Genomic DNA, 26,912 nt, shown 5'->3' on the forward strand with positions numbered 1-26,912 from the left:
GCGGGTCCAGAACTCTCTAAGGTATAGGGGCATGCAGTCTGAAAGCAAAATTTAAAAAGGATCAAGAAAAAGATTCCATGGCGTTTTGGGATTGATGCACGGCATCTTGCAATAAGACTGACGAATGAGATACGGGTGGATGCCACGCGCATTGTTTACTAAAAATATAATTTTTGGCTAAAAATTGTGAAGAATGTCCAAAATCATGATTCTTATTTTTTAATCGAATATGAATTATCTGATGAAGAAATTTCGATTGATATAGTTTTCAAACCTGTTAAATACACATTTGAATGTTCGATATTACACGTATAAAGTATGGCGCAATGAAACAAAAGTGTGATTTACTCAGAATATGGTCGTAAAGTAAAGTACAATTTAAAAAAACCTGGATAACTAATGGTATTTTGAGATCATTTTGATAAACATAGAATGTATAAAGGTACAATTAATACATGAATATATACAAGGAAAAAATAAAATATAATGATCAAAAGATTATATATCTTGTTATGCCACAGACATACAAGAAATGATCAGATAATGTGATGAACAACTCACTTTGTTATCCCCAATGAATTGACGTCGTTTTCACATGATGCGCATTTTGAGTGGAAACACACTGTACGGTACTGTATATGGCAATTCCCACATAGGCCTATATTAGCAGTATAAGTCCATGGGCCAACAACTGAAGAGGCACACACCACCTTAGACACAATCTTAAATGATTTTTTCCCTCTTAGTTAGGACGGTAGACCAGGCGCGGATCCAGGATTTCTTAGGGGGGGGGGGGGGCCCAAATTTGAAATTATGCGAGCCAAATATTGGTACGTTATGGTGACCAACAGTGACGTAATGCAGGGGGGGGGGGCGAGTTTCCCCCTCCCAGGCTTTGACGTTTCATTATATTATTAGAGAAAGAAGACGATTCGTTGTACAGTTCTCGACTCTTAATCCTTGTCTAAATTCAGCCCCCCCCCCCTCCCCCTCCTGCGCGAAGCGCGGAAGCTTTGACGTTTTATTAAACTATTAAAGGAAGAAGACGATTCGTTGTACCGTTCTCGAAAATAATTCTCGTTTGAATTTAGTTCCCCCCCCCTCTCGTGCGAAGCGCGGAAGCTTTTACGTTTCATTAAATCATTAGATAAAGAAGACGATTCGTTGTACTGTTCTCGACTCCTAATCCTTGTCTAAATTCAGCCCCTCCCCCTTCCTCCCCTCCTGCGCGAAGCGCGGAAGCTTTGACGTTTTATTAAACTATTAAAGAAAGAAGACGATTCGTTGTACCGTTCTCGACCCTTTATCCTCGTCTGATTTCAGTTCCCCCCCCCCCCCCTCCCGCGCGAAGCGCGGAAGCTTTTAATCTTCATTTAATCATTAGAGAAGAAGACGATTCGTTGTACAGTTCTCGACTCTTAATCCTTGTCTAAATTCAGTCCTCCCCTCCCCCTCCTGCGCGAAGCGCGGAAGCTTCTACGTTTCATTAAATCATTAGAGAAAGAAGACGATTTGTTGTACAGTTCTCGACTCTTAATCCTCGTCTGAATTCAGGTTCCCCCCCTCCCGCGCAAAGCGCGGAAGCTTTTAATCTCTCATTTAATCATTAGAGAAGAAGACGATCATTGTACCGTTCTCGAAAATAATCCTCATCGGAATTTAGTTTCCCCTCCATCCCGCGCGAAGCGCATAAGCTTTTACGTTTCATTAAATAATTAAAGATTCGTATTACCGTTCTCGCCTCTGAATCCTCGTCTCAATTCAGTCCCCCCCCCCCCCCCCTCCTTCCCTCCTGCGCGAGGCCTTTGACGTTTTATTATTAGAGAAAGAAAACGATGCGTTGTACCGTTCTCTATACTCTTTAATCCTTGGTCTGAATTTCAAAGAGGTGGGGTCGAGGCGGCGGAGCCGGCCCCGGAAGCTCAGGGGTTTTAGGCGTTTAATTAAGGTCAGATGAGCATTTTTGTGTATACCTTATTATTTTTGTGACACTGGCAAGTCACTATTTGGCGTGGGGTCCAGGGGGCGGAGCCCCAAAAAATCAGGGGTTTTAGGGCATTAAATTACCGTCAGATGATCATCTAAGGGCCCGCCGTAGGGCCCTAGATGGAATCCAGGGGGCAAAGCCTCCGGAAAGCTTAGGGGTTTTAGGCATTCAATCACGGTCAGATGAGCATATTTTGATGCCTCGAGGCTCTCGATCCCGCGCCGTACCTCGGGCCCTGACATGTAGGAATCTCAAGAATCAATTTTTTTCCCTGGTTGTAAATTTAGGAATTTTTATTTTCCAACAAACACAATACAAACGTATAATTTACTAAAAAGTGAGGAAAAATTTCGGAAATTATGTCATTTCAGCATTATTTGTAATACACCGTTGTGGAATCAGAAATAAACCACGTTTGAATTTGATTTCTCCCAAGCCCCCCCCCCCCTATCAGTACGCCAGTATCTCCTCTTTTACTTTTTTTTTCATTCCCTTTCCTTCCTTCTCTCTTATTTTTTTTTGATGGGGGGGGGGGGGTTAACAGCCTGGGAGGCAAGGCCCTTTCGGCCCCCCCCCCCCCCGATCTCCTTCTTCCCCCTTTACTTTTCTTCTTCCTCTTCTTTCTTTCCCTTTTTCTCCTTTTTCTCTTTCTCCCTTCTTTTCCTTCTTCTCTCTTTTTTTTTTTTTTTTTTTTTTTTTTTGCGGGGGGGGGGGGGGGCCAAGGCCCGCTCGGCCCCCCCCCCCTGGATCCGCGCCTGCGGTAGACCCTTCCCTATCAGAATGTGCCCGTTGACCTTAAAGATTGTAGTGGATGTGACCACCAGGGCCATGACCATTTCGGATCAAGAACATTATAATTTTACATAATGTCCGATTTGTTAATTTAAGTCAAAACACATTGTAAGTATGTAAATATAGTGTAAAAATACATGTTACGTCATTTCCAATAAAAAGATATGTAATCAAAATATTCAAAATAAGTTAAAGTAACATTAAGGTATGTAAACAAAAATATAGAAAGTCATTTCCAGTAACAAAATAAGGCCATTGGCACGGAAAAGGAATGTTAAAGAAGTTGTTATCTTTGAAACCCCCTCGAAAAATGAATCACAATAATGTATGTCCGTATAATATGAAAATATCTCGCAAGAAAGATACGAGATCAGCAAGTAAGGTTCGATTATACAATGACATGCCATTTTGTTATTCTTCTTTTTCTTTCTCCTTCTTCGTCCTCTTCTTTTTCTTCTTCTAATTCTTCTTTTTCTTCCACATCTCATTCTTCTTCTTGTTCTTCTTGGTGTTGTTGTTCTTCTTCTCATTTTCTTCTTTTCCTTCTTCTTACTCTTCTTCTTGTTCTTCTTTTCCTCCTCGTCCTTTTCCTCCTTATTGTTGTTCTTCTTCTTCAGCAGCTCTGTATCCGATCCAGCATTGAAGAGCAAGGCGGCTTCAGTGATGTTATTTTTTCTTGGTCTTGGGGATCTTTTTAGGTGTTTCGATATATCTTTATTTTCCTTCTGTACAAGATTCAAAGTATTTTCTTAAATGATTGCACTGGTTGATTTAGAGGCCGATAAATAACACCAATTAAACATTTTTCTTTGGGCCTGCTGTATGAGCCTTGATTACAGAAACTGTTATATACTCTTCAACAACAAACTTAACAATAATAATGATAAAAAATCATTGAAATATTAGTTATGAACTACATTTTTTAATTTCACAGCTGTATATTACAGCTGCATAATGATTAACAACTTAGATGTTGATCTGAAATCGAAAGAAGTTCCCAAAGTGATACTCAAAAAAATCTGTTGTACCCCAAACAAATTAATTAGAACCATTTTGAAGTTCTAATAAGAAATGATTGATTGGATAGAAAGAAAAAAGGCAGAAATATGAAATGAAATTTTAAATGACAAGTCTCGTTTCAAGAAAATATGTGTACATGCTTGTGCTCGTACTACATATCAACAAAACTTTGTCACAAAAAATACTTGGCCTGTCTTTCTACAAGACTTGCATGATGGAAGTGATGAAAGATGACTATAAGTAGCATGTTTCTCATAATAAATTGCTGATATTTATCAGTCTCATTATTTCAATGGTAGATTTTGTTAAAGTTATCTGCATTATAATTTAGAACCAATAATGCTCCAACTGTGAAGAAAGCAAAGATTTTTTTTAAAGTTTACACCTTGTAACCAATACTACAACATAAATGTTTGTGTATTTATCATTGAATATTTAATGACATTGTCTTAATTATTTTTGATAACTTCTTATCCACATTGATACATTTTTCTAAATCTGATATACTACTGCTGTGTGATGTTACCATTGTAATTGGATGTATGTATTATAATGTAAATATATGACTGCACCTGTACTTTGTAAAACTGACAATTTCATGCTTAAGCTGCATGTCGTGTTTTTTTTCTTCAATTGAACTCGCACTGCACCACCCCCTACAATGCCACTATTGATGCTCACTAATCTATTCATGCACTGCGGCGTGATCACTGAACCAGCGTCTAAGTATGTGTAGTCGGCATTCTATATAGTAATACTATGTGTAATGACTAATGTGGGGAATATCCGTCTCTCAAGTTTCAATATCATATTTTGAAATTGCACTTGTCTCAACCACACCTTCATCCCTCTGGCTCTAGTAGGTCAACAACTTTTCTCTATGTTTTGGGCGTTCTCGTGAAATAAGCCACTGGTCACCGAGTGTGAAAAACACACACACACCCACCACACACACGCACACCCACATACACACACCCGTGCGTGTAAAGTATATGGGGAGGTGAAATCCCGCATGTCGCTGTGTATAAGGTGAATGAGCAGTGGCTTATTTCATTTAAAAATGCCATGTTTTGTTTCATTTCGTTAGTTTGGAGCTATAAAGGTGTTATCCTCTATGTACATTATATACTTTAACAAAGAGTTAACATCCTTTTGGTTCTAAGTAGATTTAAAATTTCCCCCTTAATTTGTCTATCCTTTCGTCTGTTTGGAACCAAGAAGACGTTAGCTCATAATAGAGTTAACGCCCTTCTGGTTCTGAACTGTTATCATTTATAATAATAACCATACCTGACAAGACAATGGTCTTTTTTCCAAACACAATTTATGTAAGATGTTCCATTAGTGTATTGAAAAATAGCTCTAGCAATTGCTTCAGTATTTACGGTGTAATTTTGCCTCAGATATACGCACACATACATAGAACATAATATTGTCATAGCCATTAACTGCGCATGAAATGTTCTTACTATTTCAAGGGAAAACTTAACTTTAGTTGGATTTTTTGACCTCATTGTTTTATTTTCTTCAATAAACAGTATTCAATTCAATACATTATATCTCATATCAGAAAGATGCATGCCAATTCATTTGTAGAATTTCCAGTACCTTTTAATTTACAAATTACCAGTCTTTACAGTCTACATGCAAAATAACTTTACATGTACACAGACATTTTGGAATTTAAAGGCACACTGTCCTACTTGTAGCTACTTGCTCCCTCTATATAGAAAACTTCCCCAATCGGTGCCTGTTGATCCCCCATGATCCTCTTTTTCTTATGTTAAATGAGAGCTGAGTTAATGAGATAGCCACCTGTCACAGTGACCTCGCTGGCTCGCTGGGTGGTCTAATCCCTTCTAGCTGAAGTAGTAAAGCCTACCTTTAAATGCAATTGCCTTCAAAAAGCCGCGCAGTTTGAACCGGAAGTGAAGGTGCCCATGCATGTTCGGACATGTCTAATTCTTGAGAGACAAACTAGACATTTCACAATCTGATGTACTTGTATTGACACTATATTTATTTATATATATATATATATATATATATATTATATATATATGATGCTTATATCAATGCATACATAATTGATACAGAAAACTTTCATTTGTATATACAATCATAACATGTAGTTGGGGCTTCTACCAGATTGTTTTTCCATGTGCGCTATATAAGAAGCCACCATTATTATTAGTAGTATTTTGATAGAAAATGTATTATGGTTTTGCAAGATGCATGTGAGAGAAACCTCATAGAGTTTTAATGACGGGTTCGGAACTCTGTAGGGTGGTGGGGGGGGGGGGGGGGGGGGTGTCAGTCTGAGGGGAAGACCAGCCAAACATAAACAAACATGGAGTTTTGGGGCAATGCATGGCATTCATGCTAAAACTCTTGCAAGAACACTGAAGAATCGGATACGGTTGGATGCCAGTTTGAATTTTGTCATTTGCAGTAAATTATTTTAACCAATCGAACATTGAATGTATGAATGAAGTATATAAAACATATACTGCCTTTATTCGAGTATCTGGATTAATATAAAACCATGGTCCCTAAGTGACTGCAAAATAGTGTTTTTTCAGTCACCCTTGGCCCATGATTTTAACCAGAGCCTCTCATGGCAGTATATATTTTGTATACCTCGGCTATCACAATCTGCTCGTTTTGTCATAAAGTTGGTGGTGGATGTGACCACCATGGCCGTTACCAATCGATTTTTTAAAATACCACATTATCATATATAACACCATTATCTTGCATCAAGAAAATATTGTTTTTCGATTGGTTGAGAGCTCTTCACGCGACCTGAAATATTCTAACCACTTTCAGGTTGCTCTGAAAAGTACTACTTAGGAGTTGAAAGTTCAGCGAGCGTACGGGATTAAATGACTCCAGCGGGCAACTCGAAGATGCCAACCCTCCCTGATTTACAGGATTTTAAAAAAAAATTGTATACGTCACTCCCCGGGTGATCAAGGGGGGGGGGTCATGGGGCGCACGCCTCTCTTTTTTTCTTCCAAAAAAAAATAGCAGGAAAAAAGCATAGAAATATTAACATAAATATTCAGTTTACGCATTCAGAAATACCTCATAATGTATATATAGAGCATCATAAGGTTCAACATTTTCCGGGCCCTTAAGTGGGCCCGGACCCCTTGTCGTAAAGGCTTCGTGCTGTGCGCTCGCAATTCGTGTATTACGCCCCCACCCCTTTTGAAAAATCCTTGATCCGCCACTGTCAGTGACTGACTCCACACAAATTTTAATGCCCCCACTGGTATTTTGGAAAATTATTCCTATTATGCTGTATGCAATTGATAGAAACCTCCCTGATTTTTGAATAAATACTCCCCGAAAGCTAAATGTAAAGGTTTGCATATTATTTGTCTCATGCACAGCGCTCACGCCGTGCAATCTATGCTAAGCCACAGTCTTATTATTCTTCATCCACAGCAGTTTCATTTTAATGAATGTGTGGTGAATGTGGTGAACCAATGGAACATGGAAGAATGTAGATATACTTTGAAACACTGTTCATTAAATGTTTGGGACACTGTAAGATTATGTTAATCGTTGACGTTAGAACATGTTTCAGTTAGAGTTAGCTGAATTTGGATTCATTGGAAACCTGTTGGAAACCTCAAGACACGAGCAAATATAAAGGTGAGTTCTTCTGCTCGATTATACATTTTTGATTTAAGATAAAAACAAATATACCCTGCCTTCTTTTCAAGGTACTGGTTAAAACTATTTAGTGCAAGGACAGAGAGGGAAAAGGGCAGAGAATAGGATAGATGGGGAAGAAGGAAAAGGAGAAAAGGTTAATGAACAGGAGGAAGGAGGGGAAAAAGAAAGAGAAAGAAAGAGAGCGAGCTAAAGGGGAAAAGGAAAATAATAAGATTTACAAGTAAGAAGAAGGAGAAAAATTAAGGTATAGGAGGGGAGATAAAGAAAGAGAGAGAGAGTGAGAGAGAGAGAGAGAGAGAGAGAGGAGAGACGGGTGCAGTATCCTAAGTCCATACGAGTTCAAGCATGTGCATTTCAACAAAAGGGTACGCATTGGTAACAATGAACGACTGTCTGGCTTTTCACAAGAAGCCTGTTGAAATTTAAAAAGGGAGAAATCTGTGCGGGTATGTGCATGATTTCTTATGAGATATGTATCTGAATTGACTGAATACATTCTTTAGGATTGACGATTCCCGCACCTGCTTTAATGTATAGTACAGCACAACAGTGAAGAAGCTGACAGAGTTCTCATTCTCGGTAAATGATATGAATGACACTGTCGCGTGGGATAATAGGCTATTTTTGTAATGTAACAACATTAATAATGCAGACGTCTTTGTGAAGTGCCTCGATACAAACTATTTCATTCACCTGATGAGAATACCGGTAATAGTATTTTTTTAAATTATTATTATAAAACAAATTGAGGGGGGTTCGACCCCCCCCCCCTTCTGCGTACGTGCCTATCTCAAAGACTTGTGTATTACATTTGGTGAAATTACGAAAATGGCCTATTATGGTGTTGTTGGGTTTTTTGAAAACATAAAATTGAATATTTAAATTTTTAGAATATTAGCTTCATAACAAGTTTTCAAAAAGGAGCAAAGTATCCAATGTTGTTAATAATTCGAAGTGCCTTTTTTTGTAGTAATTAATTCTGTTCATTTGAGGTTTAGAGGAGTTCCCCAGGCAAGAATTCCATAGTTCCATATAGGGGGGGGGGGGGGGGGGGGGGGTAAGAGGACACTTTTTTTTTTTTTTGGTCTCGAAATTAGACAATTTGACATTTTGCTCCGTTGGGGGTAGGTCACCTGTTTTAGGTCAGTCATGGGAATATTTTTTTTTTTAATAATAAAAATTAAAAAAAAAAAAAATCCAAAAGAGGGGGGGGGGGTTCAACCCCCAAACCCCCCCCCCCCCTGTGTACGCGCCTGAGGAGCGCCATGTAAATGTATTATATTATTGAATATTGAAATTTATATCTGATTCCTTGTCAAAATCACTGTTCACTGAGTTTCAAGTATGACTGAGTGCCATACAAAAAACCACTATTATCATTTTCATTATGTTTTCAATTGTGGTTAAGAAATTGTTAAGAGATTTCCGGCTTGCACTGGGTTGATCCCGCTGGTTCAAAGATTTTTTTATGACTTGTTTTTATTTACATGATCGAGCACGCGTTCTTTATTTACATGGGTGCATACCAAACATTTCTTTACAACAATAAACGTCATTGTGGTACTATTTCATGTAGCGACACGTCGCATGGAAGATAAATTCATATCGTACCAGGTTTGATAATGTTAAAGAATACTGGATTTGAAACCCGGGCCATGCTCTCTCTCTCTCTCTCTCTCTCTGTCTTTCTCTCGCAGTACAATTGGGTAAATACATGTTCCCTTTTGTCCCTCCCCCTAAACTACTTCACTTGAAAGTAAAAAAAAAAAAGAACCTGGAAACAAGGATGATGAAGGAAATACTTGTTATAGCTTACTGTTTCCCAGGTTCATGATTTACCATAATGATGATGGAAATGAGAATGGATAGTTGAATCATTCGTGTACATAATGAGGATGAAAAAATGTTAATACTGTTCCCTTCTTGAGAGCCCTACAATCCTATTATTACACCAGCATTTGGCACGCTACAAACCATTGGGAGGTCGCGTCGGGTCGGATGGTTGCGTTCCCATGCACCCCCCCCCCCACTCAGTGTTATTAAGGGTACGCATAATTATGCGTGTTCCCAGCACCCCCTCCCCCTTTTCAACATAAGTCCCGTGTGTTCAATCAATACGGGTAGAACTTTTTCTTTTGTTATACGAGCCTTTTCAGCACCCCCCCCCCCCCCTTTCAGCATAAGTCTGGTGTGTAAAGTCAATACGGGTAGACCTTTTTCTTTTGTTACGAACCGGAGATTTTGGGAACACGCATGTGCGTACACTCTAAAAACTGAAATGTTAAATCGCCATTTAAAAGGGCCGAGGAGTGACCACTCTTTCAAAATGGTAGATTAACCCTTTGAACATGCTGGATCCAACACTATAAAGGTTGAATTTAGCAGGTTAAAAGACACAATCTGACATTTTGAAAGAGTGGTCACTCCTCGGCCCTTTTAAATTGACATTTAACATTTCAGTTTTTAGAGTGTACCTCAGTTCCCGGATTGTGGGGGGGGGGGGGGAGGGGGGGGGGCTGGATTGCGTTATCCGACCTTTTGTGAATACATGCCTCTTTATTCATGAAATGTCGGAGGTAATGTGAATAAACCCCTTTCTCACTACAATAGCCTGGTCCAATTTACCCAACACTTTTTTTTTTTTTATTTATGTTTTTATTAAGAAATCAAATCATAACATATACAAACTTTCCTAAAAAAATACAAATGCTGTGTTACAAAGAAATTAATGACAAATTAAGATATTTACAAACAATTGAGATGATCTGGGGAAGAAAAAAAATAAAGAAAAAAATAAGGCAGAGTACACGTAATATAAATAATCAGAATTATAACAATTACAAGCACAAAAGCAAGAACCTCGAGATAGCATTGCATCAGAAACTGAAAATTTCGTTGGGCCCAAAATGAAGAAAAAGGAATAAAAATAAGCCATCCACAGGTACAATGGAAACTCCAGACCACCAACAGGTCGGAGGAGCAAAGTCGAGGAATGAGACAATCCGCCCTACCCCCCCCCCTCACACACACACCCTCAACACTCTCATACTAACACTCAAACACACAACCGCCCCTCCCCCCTCCCCCCACCCCCCCCCCCCCCCCCCAACACACACCATCCACACGCAACATGCGGGTAAGACAGATCGCCTCACATGCACCCCGACCCCGCCCACTCCAGACACCCAGTCGGCGAATTGCGCAGACAGAGCGTGGGGAAATCGACTGAAGTGATACAACGCATTCCTGTATAGGTAATAAGGAAACACGCGTAAACTGACCCAATTCCAATCGAGGTTATTGCTCATGTTACACAGTGGCAATGTCATTTGTTAACAAAAATTATATGCACACAAGTAATGTAAAATTATTTGACAATGGGAAATAACTAACAGCAATGTAAAAGGGGAAAGAAGAAAAAAAAGAGGTTGGAGTAACAATAAATACTTGTATCAGGCTCTGTAAAGGGGCACAGGAATATGTACAGAAGTAGACATGGGAGTACAAAAGACGAAATATTACATAACAAGATCACTGTAATTTACCCAACACTTTGTGACAAACGAGCACATTCTAATACATGTAGCTAAAAGTCCTAGCAGAAATACCTAATTTAAGATGGTGTATAAGGGGGTGGGTCCTTTTCAATTATTGGCCCATGGACTAATATTGCTAATACCTGTGAGAATTGTCATCATACACTTTAGATGCAGATGCACAGAGTGTTTCCCACTCAAAATGCGCATCCTAAGTGTGTCAACTCATTTGGGATAGCATGACATATCAATCACATTATTGTTATCGTTTATTTTCTTTGTGTTGCACGACAACATATATTACAAGTTTAATCAAGGAAAAGGATTTTACTGGACAGATTTATAATGTGTAATAAAACGTTATAATTAGTTATTCTCGGTAGTCCTAAATCACACTTTTATGCTTCATTGCGCCGTATATTATGTGTGTAATGTCCAACTTTTATTATTAAAGGTACTATGTCCCTTTTGCAGCCAACCTCAAATTCTGTAGAACTTTGCAGGAATTATGAATATGTCATGTATGTCCTATCTGTAAAATTTAAACGTTGGCAGTGTCCTCATATTCAAATTATGCAAGGAAACCAGTTTACTTGCTAGACTTCACTGTCAGACACTATTGAGTGACTGACTGGCTTTTTTTCTTCTTTGGTAATAACATACATGAAAAGAGTTGTAAAAGGTACATGAGCATTTGTCTACATCAATAACCCACTTCTTGTGATGGCCAAGATTAAACTGATTGAATCTTTGCGCAGCATAAAACGTACGACCATTCGGTACAATTGTCTGAAAATCAAGACTATTACTTTTGGGCTCTATAGCCCTAAAGTCGATTTGACAACTAATAGTCGTTATTTTCCCACTTGAAAACATTTTCAAGCCCCACCTTTTTTAGGGAAGTTCTAAATTAGTATTATCTTTCAAATGCAGTTTGAATTTAACTTTTTCATTTTTTTGGCCTGCAAATGGGACATAGTACCTTTTAAACAGGTTTATTATTTCAAACTCATATTGAAAATGTTATCAACTGAAAGGTCCTTCTCAGATAATACGTATTCGGTCAAAAAATTAAAAAAACATTCCTTCAAATTTTTAATTAAAAAATGGGCGTGGCATTCACCCATAACTTATGTTATTAGTTTAGCAAGTATGGATCATGAAATACCCCAAAATAACGTCCAAAGTTAAATTAACGTCTTGGCTGGTCTACTATTAAAATCTGTAAAGTTCCCGTTTTACTCTATTTCCAAGACAAGCTAAAAAATGGTTGCCAAACATTTTTTTATAAAACATTTTTTTAAATGCCGGCACAAAAAAAAAATGTACATTTACCTCTCAAAAACATATTTTGGGACTGGTTTACATAATACCTTTAATGAAAATCATGTGTCATTAAAGCTGATATTCTAAGCAAATAAATGTCCCTTAATTTGGTACCTACGGCAAGCATATGTTATTTATAAGTTTTTCAATTACATAGTATATCACCAAAAAAATTCTGGCTACTCGCAATCCGCCATTATTATAGCCTATATTTATTAATTACCAAGCTTTTTTTTTTTTTTTACAAATAACTGTGATGAAAAAAGTAACAAACAAATACAGATCTAACAAACATTAAAAGGTTCGAGCCCTATCGGCTATCGACCATGCCCCATCGAGCGAATGTTTCGATATTTTTTTCTCACGAAATTACATAAACAACTTTAATGAATAAATGGGCACCGGGGTAATATTGGATCGCCTTGAGCACCTTCCGTGGTGGATATGTGCGCTATAGAAATATCCAATATCATTATTATTATCATGAGTGAAGCAATTTACTGTTACAAATATACCGATCAGATTACATTTAGATTAAACGATAATGGCGGACAGGAGCAGAAATAGCGAGGAAAGACAACTAAAAACGATCAGCCGAACGGTGTTTGGTGATGCCGTGGACGATCCAGATGTCGTCAAAGAGGTATTAAAAAATATATCATTATTATTATTATTATTATTATTGTTATTATCATTATTGTTATCATTATTGTAACTATTATTGAGAGTAAAAGTAGTAGGAGAAGGAGTAGTAGTAGTAAGTAGTAGTAGTAGTATATATAGAAGTAGTACATGTATCATTATTATCGTAAAAGTATAAATAATAATAAATGATGGGGAAGATAGAATATGAATATAACATACTGAATCAGATTACCATGGTTCATTTCCATGTGTAATCGTAACATCCTACTAACATTGCCCCAGTTCTAATGTTTACTGTGGTTGAAGGGAAATATTAAATAAAATATCGTCTGGGTGGGAATAAATTGAGTGAGAATGAAGAAAGAGGGTGCTTGTGAGAGGGTAGAAAATGCATTAAAATTATAGAAAGAGAGAGAGAGAGAGAGAGTAAGAAAGTAAGCACACAGTACATAAATAAATATATTACGTTGATATTGACAGGAAACGTGTACATTCAAACCTGTCTCACTGGTTGCCTGTCTTTAGTGGCCGGCCACCCATATTTGCTCCCTTAAGAATGGAATGTGTGTTGTAGAACCTGTCTGAAAAGGTCACCTGTCTACAGGGGGCATTTGTGTGTGTGTGTGTGTGTGTGTGTTTTCCTTGGGTGGCCTGTATAGACAGGTTTGACTGTATATTCATCCCACCACAGGACGATCAACGAAATGGAACAGCCGAAGGACAACCTCTGGTGGAAAGGACTCCGTCAAATGACTCGCCCGAAGTCGGTAATAACAATGGCATACAGGGACCATCTGAATCTGGAACGGATGATACAGCATCATCAGGAGATGTGAACCCTCTTGTTGATACCAGAGTCAAGTACGTAGGTATAGTTTGCGTTGAATAGCAGACGCGGGATATGAGGGTGGGAGGAGGGTGGGGGTGGTGGTTAGGACGTAGTTAGTGAGGCTGAAAGAGATGAGAAACAAACAAAGAACACGACAGAGGGAGAGGGGAGGTAGAGAGAGGAAAAGAGAGAGAGAGAGAGAGAGCGGGAGATAGAGAGAAGCAGACAGACAGAGTCGGAGAGATGAGAAAAGAGAGAGAGAGAGAGAGAGGTGAACACAAATAAGAGGTCCTGATAGAGGGTTGGGGAGTAAAAGACAAATGCAAAGGGGAAGCACTTTATTTGTGGGAATAATAATGTTTAATTGATGACTGAAAAAAAGAAGACGAGGACGATGGGATATCAACAATGAGAGGGGGGGGGGGGCAGAGGTGAGAAACACTTTATGGTAGTATTTCCAACAACATAAATCATATTGGAAAACGTGAAACCTGTATGGGGGCTTTATTGTGTAAAACACTTGTATAAAGTACAATATTGGCCTATCGTTGGTATTTTTCGTGCTCATATAAAATTCAAATTATTATCATATTGTTCTTTTACGAGAAATGTATAATTTATTATCATCTCTGTATAATCCCGAAGAGGCATGTGGTAGTATTATACTTATGCTTTTCTGCTTATTGTAAATTTGACATTTGCTCTCAATTATCTTTGTTACACTATGACTTTGTTGCTATCCTTTGTTTGAAAATTAAGTGAGAATGATTCTAATAGTTTGCATTACAATACATTTTGAATTTGTGTCAGATCCAGCGTAATATATTGCCGGATTGCGTTTTCTCGGAGGACGGAGAGGGGGCACCAAATTCCCCACTTCTTGCAAAAGAGAACCCAGATTCACCGTCGTAAAGAATTAAGCAATCCATTTTTAAACTTGCAGATTCAATGTGATGGCCATCTTCTTCATACAGGGTATAGGAACGCTTTACCCGTGGAATAGTTTTCTCACGGTGGAATGGGTGAGTATAATAATATACGCCTAAACGCTGTAAAATATATAGAAGAACAAGAAGAAGACGAATGATAATAATGGAAATTGAAACCAATAGATGATGGCGAAAACTTTTTGTATCCAGGGTGACTTCGCATAATATGAGGGCAGGCGCGGATCCAGGATTTCTTAGGGGGGGGGGCCCAAATTTGAAATTATGCGAGCCAAAAATTGGAACGTAATGGTGACCAGCAGTGACGTAATGCGGGGGGGGGGTGGGTGCAGGGAGGGGCGAGTTTCCCCCTCCCTCCTCCTCGAAACGCGATAGCTTTGACGTTTAATTAAATTATTAGAGAAAGAAGACGATTCATAGTACCGTTCTCGAAAATAATCCTCGTCTGAATTCAGGTTCACCCCTCCCGCGCGAAGCGTGGAAACTTTTACGTTTCATTAAATAATTAGAGAAACAAGACGATTCGTTGTACAGTTCTCGACTCTTAATCCTCGTCTGAATACAGGTTCCCCCCCTCCCGCGCGAAGCGCGGAAGCTTTTACGTTTCATTAAATCATTAGAGAAACAAGACGATTCGTTGTACATTTCTCGACTCTTAATCCTTGTCTGAATTCAGTTTTCCCCCTCCCGCGCGAAGCGCGAAAGCTTTTACGATTCATTAAATCATTAGAGAAACAAGACGATTCGTTGTACATTTCTCGACTCTTAATCCTCATCTGAATTCAGTTTTCTCCCTCCCGCGCGAAGCGCGGAAGCTTTTACGATTCATTAAATCATTAGAGAAAGAAGACTATTCGTTGTACCGTTCTCGAAAATAATCCTCGTCTGAATTCAGTTACCCCCCCTCCCGCGCGTAGCGCGGAAGCTTTTACATTACTTTAAATCATTAGAGAAAGAAGACGATTTGTTGTACAGTTCACGACTCTTAATCCTCGTCTGAATACAGGTTCCCCCCTCCCGCGCGAAACGCGGAAGCTTTTACGTTTCATAAAATCATTTGAGAAACAAGACGATTCGTTTTACATTTCTCGACTCTTAATCCTCGTCTGATTTCAGTTTTCCCCCACTCCCGCGCGAAGCGCGGAAGCTTTTACGATTCATTAAATCATTAGAGAAACAAGACGATTCGATGTACATTTCTCGACTCTTAATCCTCGTCTGAATTCAGTTTTCCCCTTCCCGCGCGAAGCGCGGAAGCTTTTACGATTCATTAAATCATTAGAGAAATAAGACTATTCGTTGTACCGTTCTCGAAAATAATCCTCGTCTGAATTCATTTTCACCGCCCCCCCCCGGCCCCTCCTGCGCGAAGCGCGGAAGCTTTTACGATTCATTAAATCATTAGAGAAAGAAGACGATTCGTTGTACAGTTCTCGACTCTTAATCCTCGTCTGAATACAGGTTACCCCCTCCCGCGCAAAGCGCGGAAGCTTTTACGTTTCATTAAATCATTAGGGAAACAAGTAGATTCGTTGTACATTTCTCGACTCTTAATCCACGTCTGAATTCAGTTTTCCCCCTCCCGCGCGAAGCGCGGAAGCTTTTACGATTCATTAAATCATTAGAGAAACAAGACGATTCGTTGTACATTTCTCGACTCTTAATCCACGTCTGAATTCAGTTTTCCCCCTCCCGCGCGAAGCGCGGAAGCTTTTACGATTCATTAAATCATTAGAGAAACAAGACGATTCGTTGTACATTTCTCGACTCTTAATCCTCGTCTGAATTCAGTTTTCCCCCTCCCGCGCGAAGCGCGGAAGCTTTTACGATTCATTAAATCATTAGAGAAAGAAGACTATTCGTTGTACCGTTCTCGAAAATAATCCTCGTCTGAATTCATTTTCACCGCCCCCCGGCCCCTCCTGCGCGAAGCGCGGAAGCTTTTACGATTCATTAAATCATTAGAGAAAGAAGACGATTCGTTGTACAGTTCTCGACTCTTAATCCTCGTCTGAATACAGGTTACCCCCTCCCGCGCGAAGCGCGGAAGCTTTTACGTTTCATTAAATCATTAGGGAAACAAGACAATTCGTTGTACATTTCTCGACTCTTAATCCACGTCTGAATTCAGTTTTCCCCCTCCCGCGCGAAGCGCGGAAGCTTTTACGATTCATTAAATCATCAGAGAAACAAGACGATTCGTTGTACATTTCTCGACTCTTAATCCTCGTCTGAATTCAGTTTTCCCCTCTCGCGCGAAGCGCGGAAGCTTTTACGATTCATTAAATCATTAGAGGAAGAAGACTATTCGTTGTACCGTTCTCGAAAATAATCCTCGTCTGAATTCATTTTCACCGCCCCCCCCCCCGGCCCCTCCTGCGCGAAGCGCGGAAGCTTTTACGATTCATTAAATCATTAGAGAAAGAAGACGATTCGTTGTACCGTTCTCGACCCTTAATTCTTGTCTACATGTAGTCCCAACCCCCCAACCCCTCCTGCGCGAAGCGCGGAAGCTTTGACGTTTCATTAAACTATTAGAGAAAGAAGACGATTGGTTGTACCGTTCTCGAAAATAATCCTCGTCTGAATTCAGTTACCCCCCCCCCCCCTCCCGCGCGTAGCGCGGAAGCTTTTACATTACTTTAAATCATTAGAGAAACAAGACGATTCGTTGTACCGTTCTCGATGCTTAATCCTCGTCTGAGTTCAGTTTCCCCCCAGCTCAGACGTTTAAGGCAATAAATTACGGTCAGACAAGCATTCAGGGGCCCGCCTTAGGGCCCCTGGTGGGGTCGAGGCGGTGGAGCCCCCGGAAGCTCGGGGTTTTTAGGCGTTTAATTACGGTCAGATGAGCATTTTTTATAATCCTTATTATTTTGTCACACTGGCAGGACACTTAGGCGTGGGGTCAAGGGGACAAAGCCCCCCAAAATCAGAGGTTTTAGGCATTAAATTACCGTCAACTGAGCATCGAAGGGCCCGTCTTAGGGCCCAAGGTGGAATCCAGGGGGCAGAGCCCCGGAAGCTCAGGGGTTTTAGGCGTTTATTTACGGTCAGATGAGCATTTTGTTATAATCCTCATTATTTTGTGTCACTAGCAGGACACTATTTGGCGTGGGATCCAGGGGGCGGAGCCCCCCAAAATCAGCGGTTTTAGGCATTAAATAACCGTCAGATGAGCTTCGAAGGGCCCACCTTAGGGCCCTAGGTGGAATCCAGGGGGTAGATCCCCCGGAAGCTTAGGGGTTTTAGGCATTTAATCACGGTCTGATGATCATATTTTGATGCCTCTTTATTTGTTAACACTGGCAGTTAACTATTCTTTCTTTCTTGCTCTCTTTTTTTTTCTTTTCTCTTTAATATATTTTTTTTGTTAAAGTGTGTGGGGGGGGGGGCTCGAGGCTCCCGATTCCCGCCGTTCCTCGGGCCTTGACATGTAGGAATCTCAATATTTCTTGCCTGGCTGTAAATTTAGGAATTTGTCATTTTCCAACAAACGCATAAAAAAGTATAATTTACTAAAAAGTGAGGAAACATCTCGGAAATTAAGTAATTTCAGCATTATTTGTAATCCACAATTATGGAATTAGAAATAAAACACGTTTGAATTTGATTTCCCCCAAGCCCCCCCCCCTCTATCAGTACGCCAGTATCTCCTATTTTCCTTTTTTCTTTCCCTTTCCTTCCTTCTCTATTATTTTTTTGATTGGGGGGGGGGCAACAGCCTGGGAGGCTAGGCCCTTTCGCCCCCCCGATCTCCTTCTTCCCCCTTTTTTTCTTCTTCCTCTTCTTTCTTTCCCTTTCTCTCCTCTTTCCCTTTCCCTTCTTTTCCTTTCTTCTCTCTTTTTTTTTTTTTTTTTTTGCCGGGGGGGGGGGGGGCCAAGGCCCGCTCGGCCCCCCCCCCCTGGATCCGCGCCTGTATGAGGGCATATATCGCAAATCATCGAAAAATATGCAATTTAATGATAACCATCCCGAAGAAATCTCTTACCTGTTGGTAGTCAGAAAGAAATAATCGTTTCATTCTCATAGTTTTTCACAGATTACAAATTTGCGAATGTCAGCGACAGCACGGAATACAAGGATAAATTCAACCTCTATATCACATTCGGCAACTTTGCTGTGTACGTCTTGTTTTTATTCATCGCTCTCTTCTTTGCAGGGAGGTATGCATGTGATTAAGTTCACATCTATTTTCTTATTTTAATTCCAGTCAGTCATAAACCACAATGAAATAGTGCATTTGTCGATCTTTTGTGATAATGATTATGTTGATAATGATATTAATTAAGGAACCCTGTGGAAGGTTAAATAGAAGAGGAAAAAAATATACCTCTTCAAAATGCCCGGTTACCTTCATTTTAAGTCATATTCTGATAGACCATGAAGTGCAGATATAATTTCATACCAAAATGTTGGTATTAATTCTGGGAGAACATTGTAGAAGACATTATTATGTGAAGAAGACATATATTTTTTTTTAAATAGGAATGGTATTGTATCGCTTCTTATTTCATTTCCAAAGGTTAATTTCCTTTTTCAATATCAGTATGCGTTATCCTTTTTTTCTGTGTGCTAATCGATGTGACTTTATAATCTTTTTTTTTCTTTAACAGTCGTTCTAAATTGCAGTGTTTCGTTTGCCTGGTGTTGCAGTTGTTCCTCTTTATCTTCACGACAATATTGGCAGCCGTCGACTCGTCTCAATGTAAGCATCATCATTAATGTTGTTTTCATTTTCACGTCACATTTAGCTTTAAAAAAACAATATGTTCCAGCGAAATATAAGCATATAAGAAGATATAAATTTTTCACACAGCGAATCCCCCGAAGTGAAGACACCCTTTTTTCGCTTTGCTTGGAAATTTTTTTGCTAACTTTTCTCGCCTGATGACAGATTTATTCCCACTAGCCTCCACCCCCCCCCCATTTACAAAATGTCAAGTTACACTCATAATAATGTGTCATGTCATCTTTCTTGCCTATTAAAATCATTCTCACATCTAATACAATTACACATTTTGTGCAATTTTAAACAATATTAGACCTTAGAATGATTCGGTCTATAACATCTGTTTGCTTGATATTCTTGTATCATTTTACTTTTTGTCAACATGTTTCTTGTGTTTTTTTTTAATAAATCTACACAGGGCCTGGAGCATTCTTTGGAGTCACTATGGTCATTGTGGTGTTATTCAGCGGTAAGATTTCAAATAAGTAAATATCAGGAGCGGTTCTCAAAGAAAAATATTGCAAACTTGGCTTGAGCCCCCCCCCCCCCCCCCTCCCTTAAAAAAATCCAGAAGCGCTTCTGGTTTATAGCTTAGGGAGAGGAGGGGTAATGTGAATAATTTGCATGGATGGAATTTTCTGTATAGCAAAGTACGTCAACAACAAAAATATATATATTTGTAATTCCAACTGTTTGTGTTATTGTTTGTCATATAGTAGCTATAAGCTTTTGAAAGGCATGAAACTATTATGGCATTCAGCACGAATCAATTCTTTCTGCTCTCTCTTGTGAACCTGTGTGTTTAATTTGCCTAACATGTAATTTTACTGATGACCGGTCGTTAGTATTTGCTAATGACCGGTTATTAGTAATTTCATTTCATAAAACATCATTTTATAAAATAAATACAAATTATCTTTTGAAACAATACTATGCACTATTTGTATATTATCACTAATTTCTGGCGAGTGTTTAGCGATATGAACAGTTGCGTCAATATGCAATATGCCTTTGTTTTGTTGAGGTTTTGTTTCTTTCTAGCATACGCAATTTTGTTTTGCTTTGTTCTGTCTGTTTTTTAATATTTATTTTTGTATTAAATGATGTCAGGAGTTGATTTCAATGAATTATGTCAATTTGTATTTGCATCCCATTAGCTGGGTCCGCTGTGTACCAATCCGGCATGTACTCCCTCGCAGCCAAAATCCCGGGCAGTTACAGCATCGACAGTTATATTGCTGGGCAGGTACAGTCATTGTTTCCTAAAAGATATGAATAGGCCTACTGTAAAGAAGAACAAAAAAACAAGGGGGGGGGGTGATAGTATCCAATGAATAGTAAAGAATTGATCTTTTTTTAATACTGTTCCTTTAATGTTTAGCTGTGTATAACTATTATTATACATGTGTATTATGATTATTTCACATTCTATATATTATTGCATGCATTGTATAACATTCTATCAGTGTGTAGACGTATATTCATTTGTTTTTATAATACAGTGCCTTTCTTGTAGTATCAACATTATTGTTGAAAGAGCACCCTGTTTAAATATTTTAATGAATAAATAAGTAAATACATGAATACTTTGCAGGAGGCAAATACTTGCGTATTTATAACAATACAAAGTGTATACAAAAATAAATTAACACAAATTATATTTCTATTATATATCAAAACTACAGGGCTGTGGTGGGACATTTGTGGCGGTATTTACAATCATATCGACTAGAGGTAAAATATAAAATTATTTTTTGTCTAATAATAATAATAATAATAATATTCCGCTTTTATATAGCGCTTACAGATGTACTGAAGAAATATAATGCAGAGGTGTCTTTTTTGTTAACAGTATACTTCTTGTTACACACGTTTGTCCTAAATAATACATTAATACATGGCAGCAGGCACGTACGCAGGGGAGGGGGGGGGGGTTAAACCCCCCCTTCAGTATTTTTATATGTGTATTTTGGAGCAACCCCCCCCCCTTTGTAATTTAAAAAAAAAAATTATGCCAATGGCTGACCTAAAAAAGGTACCCCCCCCCCCAACGGAGCAAAATGTCAATTTTTCAAATTTCGAGACCAAAAAAAAAAGTGTCCTCTTACTGGAAGAGGCTTCGTTGCTGAAGCCCCCCTTAAAATAATAAATTCTTCAAGCCCCCCCCCCTCATTTTTATCTTGATTCTTAATTGATTGACGTGGAGATGGTGTGGATAAGGAGAGCAAGACCCCAAATGTAAACCCCTCCCTTATATCAAATAATTTATATATATTATTTTAGAATCGCGCTTGGTGCAGGTTTGGAGGAACTTAGGGGTTCAAGGATTCCCCGAATCCTCTTGGGGGAAGTGTCTCTCTCATGCGCTTTGCCACTTTTAACATTTTTCTTTCAATGCATAGTTTACATCATTTAACATACATGATTTAACAGGCTGATGAGAATGATAAAACGATAACATCAATAAAGGTCTACGATATTCTTATGAAGTAAAATTATATACGCCAGGCAGAAATAATCTTTTTAGATTGGTCAGCCTTAAAACCCAAGAACAACAACAACAACAACAAGCTGTTGCCCATAAGGCTGAAATAATATTTCTGACCTCTTTCCATGAATTGATTGTGAGTATGTGGTTTATTCTTGTTCGATAACGTTTATGTCCTCAGAAAATTATCGATCGATCCAAAGAGTCACAGAGATTGATCAATGAAGTTCTAAGAAGATAAAACTTTATCTATCAATGATAAATAACATTGCCATAATCCTTTCATGAAAAGTGGAAAGAAAGAAATTATTCCAACTTTATTGGCAACGGTGTATATTGATTTCTCATCGGTATTTTAAAAATTAATTTTGTCCTTTTTAATAATCTTAGTCACAGACTCACTTCGAGGGTTGGCGATCATGCACTTCAGCATAGCCAGTGTCGTTCTGTTGGTCTGCACAATCACATACCGTCTGCTCTTTAAGCTGGTAAAGTTGATTACCATTCGTGATATATTGTTGTCAGATCAAATAAGAGAGTTGCATAAAGAGATTGATTCCTAAGACAAATTTGGTTTATTATTTGAAGAAGAAAAAGATATTGTAAATTATTTGGAATACTTTCTTTCCTTTGTCAAGTGAGGAACAACAAAATATAAAAGGAAGAGAAATCTTCAGACTCTCTTTAAAAAAAATGTTAGAGGCGAGAGAGAGAGAGAGAGAGAGAGAGAGAGAGAGCGATCTGTTTTCAAAAATAAAATTGAAAAAAGATTGCTGAACGATTTCAGATTGTAGATTATGGTTGCAGTTTATGTTATAGTTTATGCTTTATGATGATATTTGACTATTCTTGCTAAGGCACAGGATAGAGATTCTTTTTTCTTTGATAAGACTCGTTTGAATTTTAAAAGTAATGGAATATGAACGGTTACCGCTATACAAAAGACTATGAATGTTGCCTTCTTTTGCAAAATCATTCTAGCATCATGAATTTTCCTCCCTTTTCCACTCTCCATAGGACTATGTCAGATCGGCATTACCCCGTGGGGATGACCAAGCCAAGGCCTGGGATTTCAGTAGGAAAAATCTTCGAAATTTGTGGAAAATCGTTAAGATTGTAAGTAATTACGGATATTCTGAACGAATTCTTGAATTTGATTATAGCTTAGACTTCATTTGGTCTTTTCTGCCATAAAGATTCGGACAATTCGGAAGATCAAACTTGCATTCTACCGACGCTCTCCAAGGGGGCTCTGATGTGCAAGCAATGCCAGCTATTTCTATTGTCTCTTTTCTCTTCTTTTTTGTTTTTTTTTGTTGGGGAGGGGGCAGACCCGATAAACACAACATTTAAGGGAGGATAACGGCTGAATTGGGAAGATCAAACTTGCATTCTGCCGACGCTATTTGACAATACCTTTCTTTTTAAAAGGATGATGCGCAGCGAGCGAGCAAGAAAGTTTGCATTTTGTAGTTTAAACAATTTAGTCGACCACACCGGCAAATCAGTTCCTTTTTGCGTTCTCTCAATGGGGAGTTGGGGACAATCGTTCATTAAGATTTATGTCGATTGAATGCGGATGAGCGGGACTCCATATTTGTTTAGGACTCATGATAGATGATCATTTCCTTTGGAGTTGATTTTACACCAAAGCAGTGGTTGAATAACTCTCTGGAGAGTGGATTTTGTTGTGTGTGGCCTTCTACTCCAGTGGACATGCTCCCTAGCATGAATCCCTTAAGAGAATATGATAATCCGCTCATGTATCTTTAGAGTGAATTATTAAACCGTCCTTGGGTCGAACATGTCAAGCCAGTTGCGGATCCAGTGGGGGAGGGGGGGGGGCTGGAAAAAAAAACGTGAAAAAATGTTAATTTTACCTTTTTTGGGAGATGGCCCCCACCCCCCCTCCCCCTGGCGCTCAAGGGGGGGGGGGGTGCAAATTTTTAAATTTGCGCGGGCCCCCCCAAAAAAAAATGTGCTCACTACCCCCGGTATATTATGTACCATGATACAGACAGTATACTACCATGGCTTTATAATAGTGTACCGTAATAATTATAATAGTACTACCATGGAAGTACCCAATTAATATTACCTCTTTTGGGAGATGCCCCCCCCCCCTGGCGCTCAAGGGGGGGGGGGGGGGGGTGCAAATTTTCAACTTTTCGAGGGCCCCCCCCCCCCCAAAAAAAAAAAAATGTGCTCACTACCCCCCCCCCCCCCCCCCCTTCCCCCGGCCGGCGCGATTTTCAAATTTTCGGGAGCAAAAAGAAAAAAAATTGGACTCCCACCCCTAAGAAATCCTGGATCCGCGACTGGAAGTACCATGGTATATGTACCGTGGCCAAAATGCCGTGTATACCATGGTAATTTTATTACAAGGGATAAGTTCTTATGTTTAGCAAAATGTTCGGTAGCTTTTATGTTTTAAAATGATACACCACTATAATTACAGGCCAAGTGGCAGATCTTCAATATCGGGATGACGTTCTTCGTGACCTTGCAGCTTTACCCGGAAGTACTGGGTAACATCCAATCTTCAAACATCCCAAAGACATCACCAAACTTCCGGGAGAAATACTTTATCCTGCTTGTCTGCTTCCTCACCTTCAACTCTTGTGACTTTATTGGAAGTGTCCTGGCTGGGGTGCAAAAACGGGTGATGATTTAATACGGTTATATACTAAAATATTGATAGTAACAATAAAAACAACAACAACAATAATAATAATAATAATAATAAAAATTATAATAGCAGTAGTAATGATAATAATAATGATGGTGATAATAATAATGATGATAATAATAATAAGAATAATATTAATATATGACAACAGAAAAGAACATACTATTCGGAACGCGTCAAGACTGATACTCCTTTTCGCGTTGCAAAAAATTGCTGTTCCAGAAACCATTCAATATCATAATGCACGTTTTTCATAGAGGCGGGAATTCATCCCCATACAAACAAGGAAGGGGCGTAATGTATTTTGGAATCTCCCCAAGACGTACCCATCGCTAGTTGTGCATTTTTTCCCGGGGCGACATACGCCGACCTCAAGCTATGTTGGATACACTGTCGCTAATCAAAGGGTGCACCCCCCCCCAATCAAATGGCAAAATAAAAAGGAACAACAAAACTTGAGGGAATGCGAAAGGACGAGGGAAAAAGAACAATCAAAATAAAAGAAGATGACAAGGCCCACTTTAGAACCCTTTCTGCATTGTCTTAAGATATGTTAAATTGCATTTCTTTCACTAGACCAAGTAAGACCGCCCCGCCCCCTCCCGTATGGGCAACCCGACCTATGCCATTAACTGGATACGCCATTCATGCTATTGGTGTATATGTAATGAATCTCAATGATAATTTTCCTGTGAATTTACTACAGAGATTCCCTCGAATGACATGCATCGCCGTTATCATCCGTGTCATTTTCATCTTGTTCATCTTCTGCAACTATCGCCCTGATCAACGAACTCTACCCGTTTGGCTGAAAAATGACATCGCGTATGCCTTTTTTGTTGTGGTCTTCTCTCTGTCCAATGGCTACCTGAAAACTATTATTGTCGACGACGGGATAAAGTAATTAGAGAAGTATAATCATGATGATGATAGTAATAATAATAATACTAATAATAATGATAATAATAATTGATGATGATGACCCTACATGTACTACTTTTACTACTACTACTACTACTACTACTACTACTACTACTACTACTACTATACTACTACTACTAATGATTACACTATTAATAATACTACTACTACAACTACTACTTCTAATAATAATAATAATGCTAATGATAATGATAATAATACTAATAATATTGATAGTAATAAACGATTAATGATAATGATGATGATAATGTCTTTAAGAGACATAAACGAATGTACTATGCTTTTATATAAAATCAAAACTGGCCAATGGGTTATGAGATGTAACACTTTCAACATCAATCTTGCAAATAGTAGCTGCTATGACAGACATTACATCGGACAAGAAAGATAAGAGATCAGCAAGTATGGTTAAATAAAAATAGATTTGTTTAAAATAATACAATTTTTGTTATTCTTCTTTTTGTTCTTCTAATTCTTCATCTTCTTCATCTCATTCTTCTTTTGTTCTTCTCGTTCTTCTTCTTTTCATCCTTCTTTTCCTTCTTCTTCTCCTTTTCTTCTTTTCATTCTTCCTCTTTTCCCTCTTCTTCTTCTGCAGCTCTGTATCCGATCGAGCATTGAAGAGCAAGGCGGCATCAGTGATGTTATTTTTCTTGGTCTTGGGGATCTTTTTAGGTGTTGCGTTCTCACGAGTGTACCCCATGGTAGTGAATATTCCACAGATGGCTCCAAACGCAAACGTGACAATGCAGTAGCAAATTTAGATATTAATGTATAGTTATAACGATAACAAGTCATGTATTTTTTTTTTCCAGAAGGTTCGTATAATTCGGAATTTTTTTCCTTCTTAAAGTTCGTAATTTTGATGGTTCATAATTCAGCATATAGAACAGGGTTCATACTTCCGAAAATGAAATAGATCCCTGAATCCTTTTTTAGAATTATAAAACTTTGGAATAATCAAATAACGGATAAATAAACTTTGGGGAAAAAACTATGGTAACCCGCGTTGTGACCACTGGGACCTTTAAATAGTTCCCTCCCATAATGTATACGTTACCTATTATAATTTACATATAATACTAAAAGGAAACAAGAGTTGCCAGAGCTGTTGTATAGGTTATTTTCTCACACAATATGACTGGAACAAACATTTTGTATTACAACGCCTAACGTCTTGTTATTCTTATCGTCTAACATTGATGATTCTATGAAAGATCGGTTGAAATCTAATAACCTGAAATTAAGAGATAATCATACATTTTGCAATATACAATACAGTGAATATAAAT

The 26,912-nt window shown here is 38.6% G+C and overlaps 1 protein-coding gene across 2 annotated transcripts; it reads left to right on the plus strand.

Annotated features, from left to right (window-relative positions):
* The first annotated feature begins 7,002 nt into the window (after positions 1-7,002).
* Positions 7,003-26,912, plus strand: LOC105442699 (equilibrative nucleoside transporter 1-like). 2 transcript variants are annotated; one of them, XM_030999716.1, is made up of 14 exons: positions 7,004-7,462; positions 12,871-12,991; positions 13,685-13,854; positions 14,766-14,844; positions 18,802-18,935; positions 19,386-19,477; positions 19,920-19,970; positions 20,659-20,747; positions 21,187-21,235; positions 22,380-22,477; positions 23,007-23,105; positions 24,448-24,651; positions 25,385-25,578; positions 26,219-26,912. In XM_030999716.1, the coding sequence occupies exons 2-14, from the start codon at positions 12,893-12,895 to the stop codon at positions 26,373-26,375; spliced, it is 1,515 nt and encodes a 504-aa protein (XP_030855576.1). In that variant the 5' UTR covers positions 7,004-7,462; positions 12,871-12,892; the 3' UTR covers positions 26,376-26,912. The 2 variants fall into 2 exon arrangements, with proteins under 2 accessions (XP_030855577.1, XP_030855576.1); XM_030999717.1 differs by lacking the exon at positions 24,448-24,651 and having other exon boundaries at positions 7,003-7,462.

This window comes from Strongylocentrotus purpuratus, unplaced genomic scaffold (genome assembly GCF_000002235.5).
Source record: "Strongylocentrotus purpuratus isolate Spur 01 unplaced genomic scaffold, Spur_5.0 spur5_scaffold_5, whole genome shotgun sequence".
Taxonomy (NCBI): domain Eukaryota; kingdom Metazoa; phylum Echinodermata; class Echinoidea; order Camarodonta; family Strongylocentrotidae; genus Strongylocentrotus; species Strongylocentrotus purpuratus.

Coding starts and splice junctions, on each gene's coding strand:
- LOC105442699 (XM_030999716.1), top strand. CDS start 12,893: ATGGCGGACAGGAGCAGAAATAGCGAGGAAAGACAACTAAAAACGATC. Junction 19,971..20,658: donor CATTGTGGTGTTATTCAGCG/GTAAGATTTCAA, acceptor GCATCCCATTAG/CTGGGTCCGCTGTGTACCAA. Junction 24,652..25,384: donor TGGCTGGGGTGCAAAAACGG/GTGATGATTTAA, acceptor AATTTACTACAG/AGATTCCCTCGAATGACATG.